This window comes from Pteropus vampyrus, unplaced genomic scaffold (genome assembly GCF_000151845.1).
Source record: "Pteropus vampyrus isolate Shadow unplaced genomic scaffold, Pvam_2.0 Scaffold1000000713, whole genome shotgun sequence".
NCBI lineage: Eukaryota > Metazoa > Chordata > Mammalia > Chiroptera > Pteropodidae > Pteropus > Pteropus vampyrus.
The window spans coordinates 84,155-109,824 of NW_011915115.1; the positions used below are offsets into that span (position 1 = coordinate 84,155).

General features: G+C 42.5%; 1 protein-coding gene and 1 long non-coding RNA gene across 3 annotated transcripts in view; one reads left to right on the forward strand and one right to left on the reverse strand.

Moving 5' to 3' along the window:
* Window positions 1-19,061, reverse strand: part of LOC111735432 — a 60,871-nt gene extending 41,810 nt beyond the window's left edge. Inside the window, exon 1 of the mRNA XM_023526956.1 lies at window positions 18,450-19,061. Within this exon, the coding sequence (XP_023382724.1) occupies window positions 18,450-18,692 (243 nt within the window). The 5' untranslated portion in view covers window positions 18,693-19,061. The remainder of the gene's footprint in view (window positions 1-18,449) is intronic.
* A 6-nt stretch (window positions 19,062-19,067) lies between these two features.
* On the forward strand, window positions 19,068-24,719 carry LOC111735433. 2 transcript variants are annotated; one of them, XR_002778786.1, is made up of 3 exons: window positions 19,068-20,061; window positions 21,432-21,672; window positions 21,752-24,719. It is a non-coding gene; the product is annotated as an uncharacterized LOC111735433 (long non-coding RNA). The 2 variants fall into 2 exon arrangements; XR_002778785.1 differs by having other exon boundaries at window positions 21,432-24,719.
* Window positions 24,720-25,670: the final 951 nt, after the last annotated feature.

Here is a 25,670-nt window from a genome sequence, read left to right on the forward strand (position 1 = left end):
TTTCTTTCTTTCTTTCTTTCTTTCTTTCTTTCTTTCTTTTTTGTAGATTGGTGAGGGAGATATTTGGGGAGCAAGAAAATATGGTTCATAGGTCCTGTTCCATCCAACTGTGGTGGTCATTGGGTAAACTATAGTTAAATCTGTACACAGTTTCTCCCAGGAGTCACTCTGAACCGATTACTGATAACGTGTAAAATTCTACTTTTGGAGGAAACCAGCATTTTGACTCAGTGTTCTCAGCCTTAAATTGAATAGCCTACCCCTTTCTGTCAATGAGACAAAGATTTCTGTGGTTTATCTATGTTGTTTACTGCCATGCGGAATGGTGGTAAGAAACCATGAGCTCTGGAGGCAGTGATAACTGACTTCAAGCTTTATTCCCGCACTGTTACTCAGTATTACATTGGATGCAGGCTAATTAATGTCTCTGAGTCTCAATTTCCTTATGTATAAAGTGAGAATATTAATGCAACCTTCAAAATTTATCGTGAGGATGAATTAAAATAACGAACATGACATTATCAGCAGCTATTTATTTATGTATAGCTATTTATTTATATACATATAAATAAATGTTCATTGATTTATATATCCTAATATACCTAATGTGTCAAATTAAGGCCATTATCTTGACTGAAGAGATTTGAGACAGAAATGAGAGAAATTATTAAATACTAGCATTTTTTTTTGGTAGTGTCTTTTGATGCACAAAATGTTTTAATCGTTGTGAAGTCCAGTTTGTCTGTTTTTTGTTACCCATGCCTTTGCTGTCATATCCAAGAAATCATTGCCAAATCCAGTGTTGTGAAGATTTTGTCCAATATTTTCTTCTAAGAGCTTTATAGTTTGGGTCTTACATTTAGGTCTTTTTGAGTTAATTTTTATATATGTGTTAGGTAAGGGTCAAACTTCATTCTTTTGCATGGGGATATTTAGATTTCTCAGCACCACTTGTTGAAAGGCTGTCTGTTCCCCCACTGAATGGTCTTGGCATCCTTGGCAAAATAATTTGACCAAATATATGAGGGTGTATAACTGGGCTTTTTATTTTATTCCTTTGGTCTACATGTCTGTCTTTATGCCAGTACCACAATGTTTTGATTACTTTGTTGTCAGTTTTGAAATCAAGAAGTATGAGTCCTCCCGTTTTTGTGTTTTTTTTTTTTTAATTGTTTTGGCTATTTGGTGTCTCATAAGATTCCATATGCATTTTAGGATGAGTTCTTCTATTTCAGCAAAAAAGGTCATTGGGGTTTTGGTAGGGATTGCATTGAATCTGTAGGGTAGTATCGGAGTAGTATTGACATTTTAACAATATTTAGTCTTCCAGTCCATGAACCTGGGATGTGTTTCCATTTAGTATGCCTTTTTAAAATTTCTTTCAGCAATGTTTCATAGTTTTCATTGTAAAAGTCTTTCATCTCCTTGATTAAGTTAATTTTAAGTATTTTTTCTCTTTGTGATGCTATTATAAATGAAATTGTTTTTGAAATTTTCCTTTTTAGGTTGTTCATTATTTATTTATAGAAATGCAACCAATTTTTGTGTGTTGACCTTATATCCTGCTACTTTGCTGAATTTATTTGTTTGTATGTTTGTTCTAATAGTTATTTTGTGGACACTTTAGGGTTTTCTACATATAAGGTATTATCGGCATACAGATAATCTTGCTTCTTCCATTCCAATTTGGGAGCTTTTTATTTTTCTTACCTAATTGCCCTCGCTAGAACTTCCAGTACTATGTCGAATAGAAGTCGTGAAAGCAGGCATCCTTGCCTTGTTCATGATCTTAGAAGAAAAGTTTTCATCCTTTCACCATTAAGTATGTTATTTTCTGAGGGTTTTTCATGTATGGCTTTTATTAGTATTTTGTTCCTTTATATTGCCAAATAGTATCCGTTATGTGATATACCATTCATCATATTCATTCATCAACTGATGGACATTTGAGTTTATTCCACCTTCTGACTATGATTAATAATTTTGCCATGAATATTCTTGTACAGGTTTTTGTGTAGACATGTTTTTATTTCTCTTGGGTGTATACGTAGAAGTGGAATCACTGGTCATATGGTAACTCTATGTTTAACTTTTTGAGGAACTGCCAAGTACTTTTTCCAAAGTGGCTGTACCATTTAAAATTTTACATTTCCACCAGTAACGTATAATGGTTCCAAAATTCACATCCTTGCCAACACTTGTTACTGTCTTTTTATTACAGACATCTTGCTGATTATGAAGTGATATCTCATTGTGGTTCTGTTATACCTTCCTTCTTTTTAAAATTGAAAGTTTCTCATTGCTATCCGACTTCACATTAAATTTAGGTAGTATAAAAACATCATTAGTACAATTGTTTCAAGTGAATGTTAAAGATTTAAACTAATCTAAGGTAAAAACCTTCTGTTGACTCTGTTTTTTTTCCATATCTATCTTTCTATACCTCTCTAACTTCCTTTCAGATTGGCCCTGGGAAGAGAAGTGAATGAGTACTTAGAGGAATTTAACTTTATCTATAATGATTTTGTTTTTGTTTGAAGAAGAAATGGAGGGAAAACATTTGAGGCATGTGTTAGAAAATATTAACATTTGTTTAAGTGGCAGGTACATGTATAGCTATTATAAGAGCCTGTGTACTGTTCTATATTCTAAATTTTTCAGAATTTTTTAGTGAAAAAAAGAGCAAAGGGAACAATAGGCATTTTATCTCCCATAAAGTACAAATGGCCAATAACAATGAAAAGATACTCAATCTCACTCATAAATTTAAGAATGCATATTAAAACATGATTAATTATTTTCCCCTTCATTAACAAAGATTTCGAATTTGGAGATAATATAGATAAAGATGGAGGAGATAGGCTCTCTCTTACATCATTAATACAACTATTTGGAGGAGCAATTAAGCAATAGCTATCAAAATTTTCAAGTTACATGCTCTTCCATCTAGCAATTCCACTCTAAAATATTATCCTATAGGTGGTCTCAAACAAGTCACAGAAATGTATTAGGGTTTTCATTCCAACATGTGGTAGCAGAAAACTGGAAGCAACTCAAATACTCTTTATTGAGGAAATTTAGAGAGAGGTCTAAAGTGAATTAATTGAAAATGCAAGTTATAACAGTATGTATCCAGTAAGATCATGATTCCTTTTAGATGTGTGTGTGTGTGTGTGTGTGTGTGTGTGTGTGTGTGTGTGTGTGTGTGTGTAGCCTCTGAGGAATAACTTTACTGTACTTCTCTGTAGTATTTCACTTTATTTCTATGAGTGTTATTCTTTTAAATTTTATTTTATTAGTTTCAAGTATACTGTACATTGGTTAGACCTTTCTAAGGTTTATAAAACTATCCCTCTAATATTTTTTTAAACTTTTTAAAAACATAGTTATTTAAATATATTCAGTTTTTAAGAGAACAGTTAGCAAATAAGATTTTTTTAAAGGTAGAATGCTCCTGGGTTCTCAGCCTCTGCCCCTCTCATGCTCCCACTCTGTAGGCTTATTCAGCTATCCCCATGCACTCACATTACACATCAATGATTCAACACATTCTTCCTGCCATCTCCTATATCTTAGGTCAGAAAAATCCAGTAAATCTTGACAAACTTCTTTTCCCTCATCATTCACATCCCAGTAGTCATTATGATTGATTCTATCCCCCAAAAGTCACATTACTTTCTTCTCTTTTCTTCCTCAAGCATAACCTTTGTTATTCTCTAACCTATAATATTAAAGAGGCTTATAACTGGTCCCTGAATCCCTCATCTCTCCTCCTTATAATGAATCATCAGTGTCACCAGAGATACCTCAAAAGCTTCTTATTGTTGCCTACTACTGTGGTATAAAATTTCAATCTTCAAATATTTATTATTAGTAAATATTTATGGAATACCTGTAATATGCCTGGCACCATGTTAAATAAACTCTTAAGATATAATTGCTGAGTAGACTCAGCAATACTCTCCTGAGGTTTCTGGTCTATGGATACTTTACACGACAAGGTCCTATTCACCCTACTTTGTCTGTTCAGCCTCAGGTCTCACCACTCTCCTCACCCCATGAGAGTCCTCATTCTGTAGTAACACTACACTATTTACTGTTACAGATCCATCAGTGTGTCTTAAAATGTGGTCTGCAGATAGGAACACATGTCTGGGAGGTGAGAAAGCTGAATTTTTAACATGTACCTCAAGTGATTCTTGTTACTTAGATCACGTGTGTTTTCACCTTAGCATACCATTGTTCATGCAGTTCCCTCTACTTCTCTCCATCTTCTCTCTCCTGTTCCTAAAATCCTCTTGTTTGCTTGACAAACTTCTGTCGGTCCTTCAAGACGTTGCTAAAATTCACCTCCTTTCTTTAGCCTTTTTAGGCCATTCTTCCCTATACCTATTGCCTTATCACTTAGGACTCTTTTGGCCTCACGTTATAGAAACCACAACTCTTGCCTGATTTAGACAGGAAGATGATTTATCATCTTATATAACAGAAAGTCCAGAGGTAGGACAAGCATCAGAATTGATCGATATGGGAGTTTTCAATGTCATAAAAACCTAGATTCTTTCTTTCTTTCCACTTTGCTGTCCATGGTAAAGCTTCATCCTCAGGCTGTTAGTGAATGACTGCAGAAGTTCCCAGGATCACAGTCGGTCATGGCAGTGTTCAGAGGAGGGAATTTTTGTTAGCAAGAAGTACGTGTCTCACATCTCACAGCCCAGAACTTGATACCACACCCATTCCTAAGCTAGTCACCACCAAGGGAACTGGGATTCCCATGGTTGGAATAGACTAATCATCTGGGCTGGGATGGCTGCTGAGGGTTAACCACAATGACCACTGTGTTATCCAGTCCAAAATTTCTCTATTGTTCTCCATCTCCAGTGCTGTCATCTTGTCCTTGCCCTCATGACCTTATATTCTATTGGCAGATATAAGAACTCTAAAAAAGATAAAATGGTGGGGTAATAAAATAGAACATGAAACAAAGGTGGGTAGGGAGCCTCTTCTAGATAGAGTGGTCAGGAAAGGAATCTCTTGACGAGGTGACATTAAAGCAGAGACCTCAGATAATGAGAAGCCAGTTGCGCAACAGTTAAAGTCCTCACCGCAGAAGAAACAGCAGGCAGAAAAGCCCTGAAGTGGGAACACCTTTGTGTGTTTATTATGTGTCTCTTCCATGAAATAAAAGCTCTATAAATACAAGTACCTTGCCTGCCTTGTTCACCTCTGTATTCCCAAGGTTCTGTCTGGCACAGTGGAGAGATAGAAAGAAGACGTGGGATATAGTAGGTCCTCAGTAAATACGTGTTGAATTAATAAGTCTCCTACAATAGAATAGATTGTCGCCTCATAAAAGTTTCTATAGTACTTTATACTCTATGAAAATAGGATACATTCACATTGTATTTGTGTACATATCTGCCTCCCTCTGCCAACAGTTCTTTGAGAACATGCATGATTCATCTTTGTTTTCCCATTATTGACACATTGCCTAATCTCACTGTAAGCCCTCTGTGAATTTATACTTGAACACATAGCCCAAGTATTAAAATGAAATTTTTGTGAAATATACCTATGTTTTTCAATTTTTTTTCTATGTAGGAATCCACAGAAATCTAAAACTCCTAAGGGAAAAACTAATCTTGGGGAAAATCAGAGCTATATAGAAAAAATGTTTCCCATCGTCTTATGATTTAAACTCATAACATAGACTTGTGTACATACTTAAGCTGAGTTCATAGGAACAGCAGTTTTGTTCAAAAGAATGTTGCTTATCTGGAGACAACTTTTCTACCTGCCATCGAAACGAAATTATCTCCCTTTGAAATTCTCTAAGCGAAATAGAAATTATACATCTAATAATAACTTTCTCCTCTTCTAAAAAATTACCTAAGCAGAGGAGAATTTTAAATATAGAAAAGCAAATAATTATAATAACAAATTAAATATAGATGGGTTCCGCCTCCCAGAATTAATATTGATTACATTTTAACATGGATATCCTTTCAGTCATAGCATGTGGTCCCCAAATTACACTTAACATGCTTCATAACTTAGACTGAATGTCTGTTGGAATTGCGTAGGTGATCCTAACACAATTATGTTTATGACGTACATATTTTTCCACAATGAACACCATTATTGTTTTGGTATCTCTTAATAATACAACAATAATATCTGTAAATTAAATGATACTGTTCACTTAATAAAATTAATTATAAAGAGCATTAATTATTTGTTAAGTTTCAAAAAGAGTGTGGCAGTGTTACTGTGCTCCATTCTATTAATGAAAGAAGCCAGTCCTTTTAAAAAGTCTTCCATTGTCTGTGCCAGCAGACTAATATAAATCTTTTTGTAAAGTAAAAAGAAATAAGAAGTGCTCATCAAGGGCATGAGACTGATGAGTAAAATAGAGCAGCTATTGAGGGTATTACTCCATAGAGTCATTATAACAACACAGAGTTCTCTGTTAGAGGTGTATTAACATTCCTTTTCAACCTTAGTGAGCCACTTGCGTGAATATGAGCTTACAGAACCCAGTTACTCGATTACCTATAAACAAAAATGGGATCACGTTTGGAATTATACAAGATTCAAATCTTGTCACACTGGCTATGTGACCTTAGGTGTGGTATTTAAATTCTCTGAACCTGGGTTTACTTGCCTTAAAATGAACCTAGCGACTCCTGCCTCAATAGTCATTAGGACCATGAAGTGAAATAATGCATAGAGCATTTCTGCTTATATACAGAACATAGAATATCATCCAGTTTGGTGGCTCGCTTTTCCAACTTAATCTGTCATGAATGTTTTCCATATTGATATATCTGTATCTGCATTATTTTAATGGCTATCTAATGCTAATTTCTGGCTAGTCTTTAATATAAGTCACTCTTGAGCAGCCTCTGGCAGAGTGATTCTCTGGCACAGGCATTTCTTGAGTGCTGTGCAGTTCCCTGTTGGCCTCATTCCTCACAACCCTAATGCTTTTGATCGTACAGGTGTTAGTGGTTTGAGGATGCTGAGGATTCTCCACGATGCAGCTGCTTTTCTGACTGAGCAGCTATCAGGTGCCAAGCACTGCAGGAATTACAAATTCCGTTTCCACAAACCAGAGGAGACCAAGGAACGACCCCTGAACACTCATGGCTCAACCAGGGCCGAAGTCCACCTGAGGCAAGTGCCATCATTTTCTGTAAGCAGTTTTGGGTCCTGATTTATTATCTAATGATATATTTTCTCGTACGACCTTTTGAGATTTCCAGCGTTAATGCTGCCCTTCGCTGCATTTATTAAAGCATTTCTCTAAATATCTTGCAATCTTTTGGCTTCAGGAAGTCAGCATTTGACATATTTAACTTCCTGGCTTCTAAACATCAGCAGCCTCCTGAATACCATCCCGATGAGGGCGAGGAGGAGGTATAGCTGAAGTCAGCTCGGTGAGTCTTGAGTGGAGAGAGGACATGAGAAATACTCAGCTTTCCTCTACTCCAGCTCTTCAGGGCGCTGTGAAATTTTGCTGGGATCAGAATTTCCTGGGTAACATTTAAGAAGACTGAAATACAGTTCGTGTTGAAACAGCAGTAGCTGGCTGGCAAAAAGAGAAGAACATGTGATATGGAGGGGAAATTCAAATAACTATTAGATGTATACCTTCTTTTCTTTGACTATAGTATATTCTGTCAACTTTGGCTGTACTACCATCATCATCATGGTCAAAAAGTGCTATACATATTAAAATTGGCCTAATTTTATAATGTACTTGTTATGCTTGGCATTGAACAAAGAGAATAGTGTAGTCATTTTTTCCAAGAACCTTCGATCCAAGACTCAAAAACCAATTATTTCCTGAAGGAAAATTAATAACGTGCTTGTTTTGTCTCTTTAGGAGGGCAACTGGTATGAATCTGCCAATGCCCTCGTGTTTCCGGCACTTAAAAAAGACTTCCAGGGAGGCAGTTGGTGTCTACAGGTCTGGATAAAATTAGAGAATTACAGACAAGTAATGAAATTTTCCAATATCAAAGTGGACCAAATACTGGAGTGGCCTCACTCATTTAGTAAGTGAGGTTTTATAGGTATTATTAATTAATGCTGATGCCCTGGGATCCTGCAGCTCTTGTATTGAACAAGGAATTTAATATAATGGACATTACAATATTGCTACTTCTGGTGGACTACAGAATGGAGGAATTTTTAAACCTTGTCCATTTTCTAGAACAATTAATGTACTCAAATTAGGTGGGTCCAGATTATTATTTTGTTCTTCCTTCAAGTGCCTATCCTTCTTGGAGAACTAACAGACCAGGAGATTTTAATCATTTATTCATGTATTCACATAATTATCCTTATTGCAAAATTCGTGATTGATCCCTTGTCTATCTTTAAGTCCTAGGTGTCCCACCCATGGTCGAGGACTTTTTTATAAGAGAAACATTGATGTAGGTGTGATGGTAATTAGGTGTGCTGGCAATGTCATCTGTTCCATATAACAAACAAGTGAGAAAAGTATTATGACAGCAAGGTGAATCTCATAATTTCTCTCTCCCAGTTCTTTTGTCTTATTGTAGAAAGTGGTCATCAACTGTAAATATAATCCCTGGATCAAAAAATAAATTGTGCATTTTATTAATTAGAAGATAGTTGTTTTTTTTTAACCTTTTAACATCTCTGAAATTCATAGTAGGCCCAGTAAAACTTCATAATCCACTCTAAGGATTAGTACAAAAAGATATTCTTTGAAGGTTTTTTTTCCTGATTACATCCTAGAATCAAAAGCACATAGCAACACAATTTTTAGGTTTCTCTTTCCTGCAGAGACATTAAAAACAAACAAACAAACAAACAAACCAGTAGTCTAGTGCCTATAATCTAGGAATTCATCATGGAAGTATTTTAAGATATGGAAGAAATCTGGAAATTGTACCAGAAGAAACTTTGTTAATCAGTGGTTATAAGTCACATTAGAAAATGATTGAGAAATGTTCTCAAACCTCAGCTGTAATCAATAACAAGTTCTCCATTCTCCTTCACATATAGGGCAAAGGTTGCTACATGTTTTGCATTGATGACTCAGAGGTAATGGATACCGCCACACATGGAAATGCGGCATGCTTCATCAATCACTCATGTGAGCCTAAATCCTGGGATCATCAATATTGATGAACAGAAGCACATTGTTATCTTTGTCATGTGCAAGATCTACCAAGGGGAGGAATTCACTTATGACTATAAATTCTTCATTGAAGATGCCAGCAACAAGCTACCCTGCAGCTGTGGTGCCAACAAATGCCAGAAGTTCTAAACTAAAGCTGCTCTTCTCTCCCCGTGTTGGGGTACCAGGACCCAGGGCCATCCAATGCTGAAGGCCAAAGAAAAGATCTGTGACTGGCTTTCTCCTGGGGCCCCTCTGATTATATGCCATTAAAAAGTGGGAAACGGGGTCCCTAGCAGACTTGCCTAGAAGAAGCCTACTGAGGGTTAGTTATGTTTGGAGCCCCTCTGATTATATGCCATTAAAAAGTGGGAAACGGGGTCCCTAGCAGACTTGCCTAGAAGAAGCCTACTGAGGGTTAGTTATGTTGGGAGATTGGGCCTGAGCATCTCCTCAGAGAGAAGTTGCCATCTTCGCCTTGGCCCTTTCCCAGGCACTATATGCAAGGGGTCAGGCAAAGCCCCCAAAATAGGGTTGGTTGGATACCTGACAGCTTGTCAGCCAGGCCCAGGCTGTAGCCATCTGTTGAACAAACCAACAGAGGTCTGGTGGCTTTCCGTACTATCCTCTCACTTGAGAGTTCACTTCTGGTTGGGAGACAGGATTCTTAGCATCTTCGGTGTCAAAGAGCTATCTTGGGGTTATGCCAATTAATTATCAAACATTGAGCCTGTGGCCTTTAAGTGGGAGTATTATCCCCCACTTATGAGCTTTATCTCAGCCAATTACCTTTCTTGATAATAGGAATGGCTTCCCTTTCCTTCCTTCTCTTCACTCCACTTTCTTAATTTCCTGTTCTTCATCCCACTGCTTTTCCATCCTTTCTGGGTGGTAGCAGAAAGCAGCTCCCTGCTCAAGGACACTCCTCATTGGGCATAAGTATGTGTCTACACAGATATTCCCTGAGCATGTTAGCATTCTCAGTGGGGAAGTAGCCAGGGGCCATTGGCCATAACTGGACAGAATTTGGAGAAGTTTTCATAAAGCTCCACTGACCATTTTAAAGAAACATATGTAGCATGTTTCTTTAGAAGAGAAAGATATTTAAATAGAATTTGAATCATGTAACAACCAGAGTATCACAACCAGGATGACCCCTGGCCACATGCCTAGGACATAGTAAATTTATTTTCCCATTGTTAAGACATAAGACTTAATTTTTCAACGGTGAGTGCCCAGTTGAAGGCAAAACACTAATCAGACATCAGGGCCCAAAAGTTAGGTAACAGACCACCTTGTATTAAGGGTACTCTGACGCCTACCCAAAATCCATGGATAAAGTAAATTAAATGACACTACTGTCCTGATTACTCCTTAGATGTGGTCATAACAGCATCAAATGTTTCTTTGCTTCCTTCCCCCAAGACAATGTCCTGAACCTGTTGAATTAGGTCACTAGATTTTGCTCTGTTTTATTTATAACCTACTATTTAACATTTTATAAATGTAAATATATTTTGTACATTTTTCTATGAGAAGCACTTCATAGGGAGAAGCACTTACGACAAGGCTACTTTTTAAATAACAGTATTATCCTAATTTAAAAGAAGATTGGTTTTTAATGTATGTATGTATGTATATATGTATATATATTTATTTATTTATTTTCATAGGATAAAATTAGAGAAAATATTCAGCTGTACACACACAGTCTATATTTTCCTGCCCAGCTCCCCCCAGGAAGTGTGCTGTTTGTTTAATGTGTAGCTTATTTTGTGCCCTGTTGACATTAATGTTTTCTGGGTTTGCTCTTTGACAATAAATGGAAAAGGAAGGTCACCCAACTCCATCGGGTCACTCCCTTTCTTCCCATATCGAAGCTCCTCAAGAGGCTACAGTTGTATCTCAACAGCAGTTTCTCATCTTCCCTGCACTGCCTCTACTTTCGAGCACTAGCTCAATGGAGATAGGTGGTAATCTACTTTCCCCTCATCTTTTCTACTTCAGAGTTAGCAACCAAGCTGAGTGGCAACCCGACATTTTCCATCACCATGTGCATCATAGGTCACCCCGCTCCCTTTCCCTCTGCCCACCAAGTCCCCATACCAGCAAAAACCACACATTCCCTTTGTGCCCTCTTTTGGGGCAGCCCATTGAAACTGAAGAACAGTGTGACCACTCACAAAGCAGATGTTTCTCTGTGTCTGTCAGCCACAAGTTTTCACAGTAGTGTAGTCCAGCAAAGGGCGGGGCACCCTTTTTCTTTTTCCACCACGAGAAGCTTGTTCCTATGGAAGTCTAGCAAGGCAATCTGACTCAGTCCAGCGCTTTCTGCCCCAGGACTCATGACTCTGCTGTGCCTTCCATTCTGGGCTCCCTGTTCTTCCTTGACCTTAAGAACTTTGGTGGCTTTGCTAGAACATTGTCACTGTTTTCATTGTCATGCAGGGAGCCCAGCATTGTGGCCAGGATGGCAGAGACTTCCTTGTCATCATGGAGAAGTGCCAGCAGAGTACCGGGGAAGAGCACTCTACCCAGCCTCACCCCACTTCCACCTTTTGCCCATGAACAAGACACAGTGGCCCTATGGGTTTCACTGGTATCTGAATTCCTTTATTATTGCACTGTGTGAGGTTTTTTCGTAAATCCTTTTTTTTAAGGAAAAAACAAACAAACAAAAAACCCTTAAACTGTGTTTGTTACTGAATTCATTAGTGCTTTGATGGGTCTTGAATTCACTTTGAGAAAGACTCAATGACCAGTCAAAGAGTGGAGAAAACTCAGCTAAATAGACCTAGTTACCTCCCTGCTGGGCCATGTTGTACTGAGCCCCCTCTTCATTCTCTTTCTACCAATCCCAAACCCTGAGGTAGAGGGAAGAATCCACATCTTTCCTGCTCTTGCCAGTTGCAGATGGTGTGCCTTGCCTTTCCACTCCCCAACTGTAACCACGGAAATGAGAAACTCCTTACAACTCAGCCTTGAGTCCATTGCCAAGATTCACCATACCCGCCAGCAACTTGGGGAATGAGCTGTTTCCCTACAAGAGGGAAAGAAGGCAAAAAGAATTGCATAGCGACCTCCAAAACACTTCTGAGTTTGTTTTGAAAGTGACCTAAGGAATCTCTACACAAAAGTACAGACTGAGGAACTGTGGTGGGTCACTCCTGAGAATCCCCCAAGGGGCACCCCAAGTCCCTACAGAGTAACAGCTGCAAACCTGGTCAGTTCTCAGTGAGTGAGCCAGCTCCCTTACAGCTTCACTGCTAGAACCTGTTGTGGCTGCATTTCCTGGTGGCCAGTGACAACTATACAACCAGAATAGCTGCATGGTGCTGACGCTTTGGCTAGAACGTTGTCCCTTGGCTCCCTCTGTTACCGTCACCCACTTCTAGTCCTTCCTGTTTTTTAGCCCAATAACAAGAATTAAGGGGGCAGCCCTAGCAGTTTTCAACCAGATTCCTTTGCCAGGATCCAGTCCACCACTCTGCTGGCCTCCATCAAACTCCCCAGCCAATGCAGTGAGCACCATGCAGCTCCCCTGATTAAAATATAGATATATAACAACAAACCAAAAATATCTTTTGATCAAGGTATCTTTCTAAAGGATTGACGTTCAATCAAACATCTAAAAATACTAAAGGTCAAAACCTTTAGTATTTGGAGTTTTTAAAAGTAGAATTCAAATTTCGTATTGATTTTTTGTTTGTTTCTGGGGTTTTTTGTTTGTTTAGGTTTTTTTGTTTGTTTTTGTTTTTGTTTTTTTTTTTTTAAGGAAAATCAGGTCATTGCAAAGGGCTGGGTGTAATTTCGTTTTATTTCCTTCATTTTAAAGCAACATGATTTGTTTTTTTGCCAAATCATGAATATCAGTCAAGTCTCACTCTGAAAATTTGCAACAGTTTTGTTTTGTTTTTCAAATAGAATATATATAGGAATATATATTATAGGAAATATAATAATATAGAAATGCCCTATGTAACAAAGCCTAGTTCACTCCATGGCTTTTACGTCTCTTAACACTATAGATGAGGATTGAGTTACAGTTGCTAATGGTGGCAGGAAAATGTCAGTCTGGCACTCCTCTGACCCTTCCAAATAAGGAGAAACCCAACCCATATAAGGATGGTAAAATAGTCCACTTATAGGCTCAGAGAGATATACAGAGATGGTGTCACCTGGATTCTTTTCTGTCCATGAATGTTGCCAGGCAGTACCTGTACTCCTTGTTTCTCTATTTTTGGTTATGAATGTTGGGGTTACCACTTGCATTGAGGAGAAAATTGTGTTCTGTGCTTTCCTGGAATCTTGTTTCAAGGTACTCTAGTTCTTTCAACTAAGGAAATTGATTTGTGGTGTTTCCTTTATTGAAATTTTGTCTCTTTAGTAAATACGGGTAGTTGAATAATTGTTTCAAAAGCTCAACAGAAGACAAGCTTCTTTTCTAGAAATAAGACATTTCTTGACAACTTTATCATGTATTACAGATCTTTTTTTTTTTTCCTTGTGTTCTTCCAAGCTTCTGGTTAGAGAAAAAGAAAAAAAGTAAAAATATGTGTCTAAAGTCCATCAGTGTTAACTCTCTGTGACAGGGATAAAAGAAAATAATAGTTCAAAAAATAATAATGCTGAAAGCTCTCTACAAAAGATTAAATGTAAAAGAACATGTACATAGTTGTTAAAAAAAAATGAAGTTTCTAGAGAGAAAAAAATGGCATAGATGATAGAAGCTCTGTTTCTTCCTCTGGTGACCAAATCAAAGATGCGAAGGAAACACGGAGCAGCAGCAAGAAACAATAGCCTGGGATCTACATGAATAAGCCATACGACTATGAAGAAATCCAAGAAATCCAAGAAAGCACCCTGCAGTGGCAGAAGGCAGGACGGGGCAAGGACACGGGGCTGCCTGGTCCACAGCGGCTGAGTGAGACGGACGCTGTGGCAGAGCCAGACACCTCTTAAAGGGGCCACATCTGCGAGCGGATTTTCGGGGTGAGGGACCTGTTCACTCTGAGCACCAGTGCCTGATCGGCTGCACGCAGGGGGCACCAGGGACTTACAGGGAGACAATGTCGAAGTGAGGGCCGAGGCTAGACATGCTCTGTACAGAAGTGCCAGCTGTATCCATTATTCCCTGTTGAGCATTCCCAAAACCAGTGCACCAGACACAGCGCCGCCATAGCTGTGACATCATCAAACGGGATAACAGAGGTCGCTCTGCCCAGAGGATTCCCTGAAACCCTGCCTACTCCGACTCAGGCCCCGCCCAAGCCACAGCCAGGCGTATAGGTGTATCCTCAGCGAATCAGGTCCTCTTTGCTGAGACTCACACTGGAGGAGGCAGCTGGCCTCAGTTTCTGGTGTGGCCTTATGAGGCAACTATAAGCACAGCATCTGTGAATTGCTTGCTAAATCTTAACAGATGGCCCCAGAGGGGTAGAGGCTTGGGCTAAATTTGGTCTACAGCTGAACTCCTCTTAGGACTGTGCCACTGGACACCTACTTCACAAATCCCACTAATAAGACCGGGAGACTTAGGAGCTTTGCTTAGTACATAGAAACAGACATGGAAAGGCGGCCAATGGGAAGACAAAGAAGCAGAAACCATATGACAGAACAGAACAGAGATCCAGATATAATGGAGACAAGTAATCTAACAGGTGCAGAGTTCAAAATACTAGTTATAAAGATGCTCAACGAACTTTTGAGAAGTGTAGAGAACTTTAACAAAGAGATAAAAATGGAAATGGAAATTATAAAAGGGAACCTGTATGAAATGGAGAACATATTATCTGAGATGAGAAGTACTTTAAATGGAATAAACAAAGGAATAAAGAAAGTGAATAAGGAAGAGGATCAAATGCCCTATCTAGAGGACAGGAAAGCCAGTCAAGACTCTCAATCAAAATGGCGAGAAATTGATGCCAAGACTATAAACATAATTTAAGGAGGATACGAGACACTATTAAGGCTCCAAATATTCATGTGATTGGCGTAACAGAAGAAAATCAAGATGTTGAACAGCTGTTTGAAGAAATAATGATGGAAAATTTCCCTAACTTGGTGAAGGAAATGGACATAAAACCCCAGGAAGCTCACAGAATGCACCACTTAATTCTCCCCATGCTCCAAGCTTAACTGTGTTTCAGCAGGAGGAGGGCAATATTAAACTCTCACATCTTTGTCATACCAGAATTTATCACCCCACAGACAATGGAAGATAGAAACAGGGCAAGGCATGGCTCAGCTGAATGGTTCCAATCTAAGCAAGCATTCAGTGTTACATACCATACGTGCCAAGCACTGAACTGATCCCTTCACAGTGAGTGCACTCCTTGGCTTTTCCATCGGTCACTAAGGGGGAATGGAGACTAATGTCCCCATTAGAAGTTTTTGGTGCCTTCTGTTTCTAAAGGAGTAAGACCTAAGCCTTACTGAGACTTCAGGCTGAAAAGTTGAGCAATACATAAGAAGTGATTTTCATGACCTGGGAATGTCATGTGGTCTCTGTGTTGGAGACAGTGTATTAGAACAAAATGAGGATGGGCTAAGGAACAGAAAGACTTGGTTTCAAATCCAAGCTGTGCAACTCATGGGCTATGTGACCTTGATCAAGTCTTTTAGCTACAGGGTAAGAAGTTTGAGCTTTATTCACTTGACAATGGAGAACCAACTAAGATCCCTTTGGGACTCAAGCATTGCTAGCTCTCAGCCTTGGTGACCTCAGCTCCCTCTGCCCCAAATACTGCATCTGACAACTGCTGTGACCCACATCCCAGCCTAGTCAGTTCTGGCTCAGGTGCCAGGTTTCCAAAGCCTGAGGTGGTCTTTGATTTTTGCTCCCAATCACATACTTGTCCCCTCTCAGGGTCTCCCCAGTACAGGTGGAATTTTCCCTTGAGCACAGATGGAGCAGTCCAAGGCCCTGGAGCTGCAGGGGTGATAGCAGCAGAGGCTGGTGACCTCAGCAGAGCCTTGGAGAGGTTTGGACAAGCCATCAACCTGTGGCCTGAGAGGGCCTCAGCCTACAATAATCAAGCCCTTGGCATCTCCGGGGATATGTGGCAGGTGAGGGGAGACACCCTGGAATCTCTGCAGCAGGGGCCCTGAAGTGCACAGACCAGAGAGGCAGTGACTGTGGGGCCGAGGTATGGGGGTGGGGAGTCAATAAACCCCTCTGGAATCTGCCTTCTTACCTATATTTCGTACATTATGGGCCCTGCTAACATTGTGGGACTGTTGTGAAAGTCAGAATACATGCATTCCATTTATTTATCTAACAGACATTTAATGAGAGTCTCCACTATTGTAGCAGTGGGCCAGGTGCTTGAGGACACAAAGATAAAAGGTATACTACTTTATAGCAACTACTATGGACCAGGCACTAAGCACTTTATATGTAAGATGTAGTAATTCATTTAATCCTCACAACAACCTTGAAAGGTATGTACTTTTGTTATCTCCCTTTACAGATGAAAAAACTGAAGTGTGGAGGTTAAGTAGTTTGCTACTCTCATATAGTTAAGAAGTGGCAGAGCTGGGATTTGAAGCAGGTGGTAGGCTCCAGAGTGTATGCTCTTAGTCCTCACATGATACTGCTTCTCAAGCTCACAGTCTAGGGGTAGGGCAGACGCATAATTTCATCACCATAAAAAGTTGAGAGGGATCTGCTACTGAAGAATGAATTTTGAAGGATGAGTAGGAGTAAGCTGGAAGGAGGGGAGGAAGTGGAGAAGGCACAGCCTATAGAGGTCCAGAAGGCATGCATAGGGCACTTCCAATTTCCAGGCTGGCAGGAACAGGGAGTGGTGGGAGGATGGAGTAGAGCCTAGAGGTAAACAGGAAGCATTAAAGGGTGTTCACTGGGAGTGAGTGGATTAAACCTGCTGCATTCCCATCACTCTAGCTGGAGTAGGGACAATGGGACAAAGGGGGCCATGCTAGGGACCAGAGAGCAGATCAATAAGCCATGTAAACCACAGAAACCTAGTAGGGAACTACTAGACTATTAAGACTCATGGTGGTGGAGATGCTCCTGGGACCAGGAATGCCAGGTCAGTGTTATAAAGGTCTCTGGGAACAGCCTGCACACTAAAACTCCAGAGGGGCTTAAAGGCGATTCGCCTGGAGGGGCCTTTCAATTTCCCCAGACCAGCGCCTTTGAGGGAAACTGAGACATGCTGTCATCAAAGAGCTTCTGAAAGGTCCAGGTCCAGGTGCAGTAGAGAGTATACCCCCTACTGAGTTCTGGGGAGCAAAACAAACAGAGATAGAAGAGGGAAGATAAGCCTTGCTCTAGAATGACTGGAGCTCCCCAAGCACCCTGACAGGCTCTTTAGAGAGCTTTGTTAGGCCCAGTAGGGCCCTATCCCTTACCCTCCTGTAGTGTGGGAATCAGACTCTTCCCTTACCTCTTGTGTGGGAACCATACCTTGTCATGGGTGGCAAAGGCTACATGCTCACCTGCCATTTCACTGGACTTAGGGACTTTTCACCCTTCCCCACCAACTTATCTGCCCAACACGCTCCCACTGAAAAAGCCCACCACAAGCCCCATATGTTTCAGATCCCTTTGCATTTGGGGCTGATGCCATCCTCAGCTCAGCCCAGCTGTTATGCTTCTACAATAAACCTTGCTTAACCCCTTTGGCCTGTGTGTTTCTCCTTCCGGGATCCTAACAAACATGAGTGAAACGAAACAGCCCAGAAGAAATGCAGCTCAGTGGACCCGATAGTAGATACCAGCCGTCGGCCTAAGGTTGAGTTCAGATGCCTAATCCCAGTATTTTATGAAGACAATGAAAATTTAAAAATGGGGCAGGCTAGCTCTGGCTCCAAGACCTCCTTCAAAGAAAATTTGATACAAAATAATGAACATTATGGAAATAAGGATTGAGGAAAGACAGTCAGTGGAGAAAACAGGTGAGAGAAGCTGTTTTAAATGACAATATAAAGAAAAGCCTTCAAAAGGAAAAGAGAAATGGACTTTATTTGTAAGAAACGGTTGTCAGTTAATAATTGTCTTGGACTCTGGGATTCAGAGTTAGTCACCTGGTATATGGTAGATGGTTAATAAGGTACTTGTGGAATAAATTGCCTGCTACATGCCAGCAATCGGCCAGATTCATGAACTTGGTGACCATTCAAAATTGTCCCAGCAACTTCACGTTTTGGTGTGGATCAAGGGGAGACCTGGACTTTAGTCCCAGCTCTGCCACTAACGGGCTATGCAGCCAGGGCATGTCTTATCCACTCTTCCAGTCTTCATCTGAGTAAGGGGTATAACAATACCTACCTTTAGGATAAAGTGCGAGCCGGTAGTAAATGGCCGAGCCCCAGGGCCCCAATGCTGAGCCCGGATTCTGTGTTCGTTCCTCCCACAGGAGCCCTGGAAGACCTGGAGCTCGCTCATGGCGCGGCTGCAGGGCCGGGACAAAGACGCCCGCAGGGACTTCGTGTGGGCAGCGCGGCTGGGAAGCCCTTTCGCGCGGCGCCAGCTGGTGACCCTCAACCCGTACGCCGCACTGTGCAACCGCATGCTGGCCGACCTGAACCAATAAAGCTGCCGGTTCTCCCAGACTTTCCGCCAGTGTAGGAAGGCATACCGGTCACAGACGGCAATGGGGTGGCGGCGAGGGAGCTGCGGCCCACCTGGTCCGGGCTGCGGGGCTAGCAGGCGTGGTCCGGCATTGATTGGCGGCCCCAGCCTGGCGCAGCCCCGCCCCTGCAGCGCTCTGCAGTGCTCATCAGACCTGAGCAGCTGCTCTGGCTGAGCTCGGGCTGGGACCCAGGTGAGCCGCCCCGAAGGCGGGGCAGGAATGCTTGGTGACTCCTTCCTTCCAGATCACCTCCTCCTCTGCCTGCATCCGCCTGAGCAACCAGAGGTTGGGAAAGGACGCCCCATGAGGCAAGAGAGACACGGGGTCTGGAGAAGGATGGTCCCTTTGGGGGAGGGTCACGTGTAGCCCAGTATCTGTGTGTGCGTCTGGGCCTAGGGCGGGTGCTCCTTGTTTCTGTGTATCTGCGGGAGTGTGCCTGTTTGTCTCCTAGAGTCAGAACTCAGTTCTGCGCCCTCAGGTACAGGTATGTGCTGGGTGGCTTTGGAGTTTGGGGCTTGGATGTTCGCGTCCTTGCCTTCGCCCTTGTGGGTCAGCCTGCATTTTTGTTTCTGGAGAATTAATTCCCGGAGGAATTGCTAAGCTTTCCTGATCTCCCCTGACTGACATCGAGGCCCACCCCCTTCTTTTGGCAGGGTGGAGCCCAGGCCCCGGCCACCATGGCGCCGCCTCCACGCGAAGCTACCCTCCTGCACGCAATACCGCTGCTCCTGCCAGCCTTTCTGAGCTCAGCTACGCCCCTGCTCATCTCTTGGCCAAGCACTTTTGGGGTCAAACCCTCTTCTCTCCCTTCCTTGTCCCCTCCCACTTTTGGCTTGGATACCCAGTTCAGGCCGTAGTCATCAGAGCTGGGTTCCCCTCACCCGCCTACCCAAGATCCAGCCAGTCCCTGGTGAGAGAACCCAGGTACTCCAGTCTCTCTGCCTACAGCCTCTCTGTAACTGGACTTCATCTTCCTCACAGAACACTACCAACCCTACCCTACAATCCCCTGCTGTGTTCCAGGTTGTGAGGAGTTGGTGCCACAAATCGAAGGCCAGGCCTGGGCTGAGTGGGCACTTCAGGAGAATGAACACCATGCCTTCACCTGCCAAGTGGTGGTGGTGGGGGGCTGGCACCCCCATTTGGCTTGGTACCTGTATAGACAGCCACAGGAGACCAGCACCTCAGGACTGCTGATTGCGGGTGGAGAGGCCTTCTCTGGAGGCACCAGCACCTTCGCTGTCACTGCCCAGTGGGCCCAGCATGAGCGCAAGCGGCAGGTGATCTAATGTCTCCGTCATTCTCAGTGTGCTTTATGAGTGTCCCTGAAGTGGCTGGGAAGAGAGGGTTTCTTTCCAGGGACCCCCAGCAGCCATCTGGCAGGTGATCTGATAGGACATTTCACAAATAATTAAACATTTTGCAAATATTAACTCACTTCAATCCTCACAATAATCCTATGAGGCAATTACTAGTGTTATCTCCATATTACAAATGAGAAAACAGGCACAGAGAAGTTAAGCAATCTGGCAGAGGTTATACATCTGGTAGGTAGCAGAGCCAGATTCAGATCTGGACATTTTGGCTCTAGTGTTTATACGCTTGATCACTACAAAATGCCGTGTATAATGTAGACCCAGACATCCAAATAGGTCCCTTCTGGGAAGAAAAGGCCAGGAGTATGAGGGCCTGTGAAGAGAGCATATTGGCTTCTGCTTTGTACCAGTTAAGCTGGAGATTGCCCAGATTGGGGCCAAGTACCAGGAAGCTCAGGGCCAGGACCTCCTGGTTGTCCTTTTTGCCCTGGTGTGTGTCGTCCCACCTGCCATTGTGACCTAGATCAATCAGTATGGGCCAGTGACTGTCAACATCTCTGAATTTCTGGTGCTGGATGCCCAGAGCTACCCCTGGCTCACTAACCACACCGTGCAGCTGCAGCTCCACAGCCTGGCACACAACTTGTCCGTGGTAGCTACCAATGACATGGGTGTCACCCGTGCCTCGCTTCCTACCCCAGGAGAGTACAGCCAGCAACTGACTAAGCAAAGCCTCTGGTAGGTGTGGAATCACAATACAGAAATGGGAAGATTTGTTGCCCTTCGGGTGAGGCTTGTGAATGAACTGTCCCAACCACCTTAGGCAGAGAGGACAGAGTAGTACCTATGGCATATCAGAGTTGGGGCCCTGCCCACTTAGAACCTAACCAAAGGATGACCTGCAGGACTCCTTGCCACCTGGGTGGAAGTGCCACTACTTGGCATTGTTGTGGCTTGCCTTGGGCACCCTGGTGGTGTTCAGCTCCTTGGTGGCCTACCTGGTCTGCAGGAGTGAGAAGACCAAAGGTAGGGCCAAAGTAGTGGGGGCAGGGGTGGCAAGGGGAGTAGAAATGAGGTCGGGTGAGCAGCAGGGCAGTAAGGAGGGCTGGGTAGGGCAAGTGCTCCCAGGTGTGGTCATGGGTAATCACGTGTATCCCAGGTGGCAGGACTAGGCACTGAGAACAATACCTCGGTCCCGGAGCCAGTGCTGGGCATTTGCAAGACCTCTTGCCTGAGGATCCTGGTCTGAAAGGGCAGGTGGGGCAGAACCCAGAGTGAGTGGGCACACTGAGAAAAGTTGCGTGATTTTTCTCCTCGGGCCCCTCCCAGGACCCATGTCTAATCTCTGGGTACTCTTTCCAGGGTTGAGTGGATGGGCTGAAAGGAGATGCAGCATGGGGACAGGTGGGAATCTATAGTTACAGGTAGTTCTGGAACAAGCCTGAAAGCAGGAATCTGCCTGCTGGAGCCAGGGTGTATCCCAGGCTTTGTCCGCCCCATAGTGACTCCAACAACCTGAAACTCAACAGCGTGCACCTGCCACAGGAGAACATGTCCCTCCCGTCCAACCTTCATCTCAACAACTTCACTCCAGATTCCTGAGGTGCATCCAGGTCCCTCTGTGTTCCCCTGCATTGTCTTCAAAGGTGCCTTCGATAAAAAGATATACCTTGCCTCATCAGGCACACTGCTTGTCCTGGGCACCACCCCGTTTGTCACCCAACAAGAAAACCAGCACACTGGCAGATAGGTTGGAAAAACAGCCAGCCAGACCTTCTGGACCCAAAGCCCAACAGCCTCCTCACCAGCAGAGGTACCGTCGTCTGCTCCCCAGTTCTAGTGCTTGTGCCTCTGAGTCCCCAGTGGTAGAGGGGTCTCCCAGCTTCCAAGGATGAGGATTACTGAGACTCCTGAGCATCTCTGATCTTGCAGATTTCATCTGCCTCCTAGGACTGGGCTACAGCTATCGAGTGTCCAGTGTGAGCAGTGATGAGATCTGGCTTTGAGCTGAGGGCAAAACAGAGGGTATCATGGCCCCTGGGCACCCTCCTACTCCTCGAAGGCTTCCTCTGCCTGGCCATGTTGCCAGTGAGGAGAGGCCATGCCACTGCCACTTTTGCTTGCCTCCTGGCTGGGGTGCCCTTTCTGTCATCCACATGATGGCTTCATTGGGATCTGACCCTCAGGGGCACAAATGTCCTTGGCAAGGCTGCCAGCTGAATCTCAGCCCTGGTTCTAACTCAAGTTGGGGGCCTGTATGTAATGCCCAGTCCAGGCAGAGAGAGCTCTTTGCCCAGTGTGTTCAGAGTTCATCTGCATCTAAGCGTATCACAGCCTTGTAGGCTTGGGCCTGCTCTGTGTTCCATGCCAGTACTCCACAGCGTGTGGCACAGTAGGCCTGGGGGCATGCCTGGTGTGGGGCCAAGGCAGTCCCTGCATGGCTTGGATTTCTTTCTCGTGCCGTGCAGCTTCGTTCCCTTAGGGAAAATTTAGGACCCTGCTAGCTGTATAGAACCAAACTTCCCTTTGCACAGAAACCAACCTTTGGCTGAGGAACATTAGCCAAGCACAAAGTAGTCCCTTTGCTACATACTTCTGTCCTTTCTCTGCCGCCTCTGTCACCGCCTACTCTTGAGCATCATGGGCTATATATTGGACCTTCTCCACTTCTTCACTGGGCACCAGATTTCCCCTTGGCCTGGCCGCTGGTGGTGCTAGTGCCTGGTGTTAGCAAAGATCAGGAGGAAAAGAGAGAGGTGAGAAGTCTGGTGGTATCCAGGAGCGCATGTAGCTGTGCTTCATTTTCTTAGTGTTAATGCTTTGAGCACATCCCCAGGGCCCTCTCTGTGGCTTCCCCAATTCTGGCCTTCCTGAAATTCACTGAGTGCCCTGAGCCCTCTGGGGTGATGCGTTCCTCCTCAACATGTCTCCCCTGCCATGGCACCCTAGCTCTGACAAACCTCTGACTGCTCCATCAGCAAGAAGCCACTCTTCCTGTCCCACCCTCTGTTCCTTGGGGGGTGGTCATATTGGCACATAATTCGACAGTGTCAGAAGCTTTAGGGAGACATGAGGAAAGAGGGAGACCACATGCCCCAAAATGGCCCAAGAACACTTTACAAAGCAACATAGAAATGATTGCAAATGAATAAGAGTGTGGAGTATATTTTCCCTTGTTATCTTGCTTTGTAATTTTTCTCATGTTACTGCCTAGGGCGGTGCTGAGCACACAGTAAGTTCAATAAACTTGACTGAGTGAATGTTACATGTGTTTCATTCTTTCAGATACGTTTCTTAATGAAATCTTTAAATCACACGATAGAGAAAATACAGCAAATACCTGTGTACTCACCAATCAACTCAACATGTTGAGTCTTAACATTTTGTTTCAGATCTTTTAGTTTTAAAAATAAGTATTATTTCTTTAATTACACTCTTCCCAGTGGCAGGGATGGCGTTTTCTACTTTGGGAGTGCCTGCTGGAGATCACAGATGTAACTAGCAACTGAGTCTACCTTGGTCAATATCACTTGGCAGACTCTCCCCACTCAGGGCCGTGGCGAAGCCACAATGAGCCCCTTTGCCCTGACTGGGGGTACAAATGGCTGTGATTTAAAAAAGAATTTTTTTTCTGGGGAATCACAAAGTCAGATTTATACCTTTTTTAGTGACAGATTGCCTTGGCTTGCATAGCTGTGAGTTTTCCAGCTACGTCTTTTCCTCCCTTCTCTCTTGTTCAATATTTTCCTTAATAGGAGTGACTAAGGCTGCCCCAGCCTCCTGAGTGGAACTTAGTTCCAGCCTCTACTGATTTTGCTTGTAAATGCCTTCGTGGCTCCAGAACTTAGGAACCAGAGTGCCCTGCTGTCAATTCTGTTGACCTTCTCATCCACTGTTCCCTTTGGGAGACCTTAGAGCCACTTCCTTAATGGTTCTTTGGCTATAAGCCCTGCATGCTTTCCTCTTAGCTGCACTGAAGGTCTTACTTTAGGAGAAAAGATTGCTCTTCTGGCAAGTCTCCCATCCTTACTAGTATTTGTTAAAGAGTAGACTTTTAAATTAGTGTCCCAATTCTTCACATATGTCCCTCAGATCAGAGATTCTTTTTACCTTTGTTGAGTCACAAACTCCTTAGAGAATTTGACAAAAGTTAACTTTATTTTTTTTCCTGGGAAAAAAAACAACAAAACAACAACAACAACAAACAAACAAAACACTGCTATTTAGGCAAGTCAAAGCCCATCAAATTGCAACATGGATGAACTTTGTAAACACTACAAAGCCAAATCCTAAAGACCGCATATTGTGTGACTCTGTTTATATGAACTACCCAGAACGGGCACATCCATAGAGACAGGAGATTAGTGTTTTCCAGGGAATGGAGGGAGGGCAGAATAGGAAGTGACTTCTAATGAAGATGGGTTTTCTATTGAGAGTGATGAAATGTTCTGGAATTAATAGTGATCAATGCTCGGCTTTGCAAAATATACCCCAAACCACCAAATTGTACACTTTGCAAGGGTGAACTTTATGACATGGATTGTATCTCAAAGTTTTAGTTTAAAAATGTAAATGGTAATTTGCTTTGTAAATTTCACTATGTACAAATTTCACTTGACAAAAGAACCATAAATAAATATTGAATTCCAATTAATTATATGCATGTTAGTGTTTAGGGGTGAAGTGCATTGATCTCTGTAAGTTATTTTGAAATGTATCAAAAATCAGAATGGATTGATGAATGGATAGTGGAGTGGATAGGAGATAAAACAAATGTAGCAGAATGTTAATTATAGGAGTTAGGTGGTGGGTATATAAAGATCCATTGTACAATTCTTCCAAAATTCTTTTATTTGACAATTTTCATAGTAAAGTATTGGGAGGGGATCCTTGATCCAGTCCTTTTGATATTCTGAAAACTTTTTGGCCTTTCTGAGGATCGTGGAATTTTCAGCATTACTAATGCCCCCGACATAACAGTTCTCTTTTTCCTGGGAAAGAACACCAATTTTTAATATACTTCAGTTTAGTAAATCTTTAATCTTTACACTCCAATAATAGGCAGGTTGCTTGTTACCTTGAGCTGGAATGTACTGCTGTCCAACATTTGGGTAGACAGCTCTGGTTGCATTTTTCTTCCTGGACTGACTATGTTTTATTGAATTCTTCCAAACACAACAGACTTTACTATGAACTGGTAAAAATTAATGTTCAGCTTTGTACCTTGCTGGTGGGTATGTAAAATGGTGTAGCCACTGTGGAAGACAGTATTGCAGTTTCTCAAAAAGTTAAAGCTAACGAACCAAGCAATTTTACTTATAGGTCTACTCCCAAAAGAATTGAAAACAGGGACTCAAACAGTTATTTATACACCAATAATAATAGCAGCGTTATTTGCAATAGCCAAAAGGTGGAAATAACCCAAATATCCATTAACAGATGAATGGATAAAATATAGTTCATATACACATTGGAATATTATTCAGCCTTTTAAAAAGGAAGGGAATTCTGACACCAACATGGATGACCCTGGAAAACATTCCAGGTGAAATAAGCCAGATACGAAAGGACAATAAATTTTGTTTGATTCCACTTTCATGG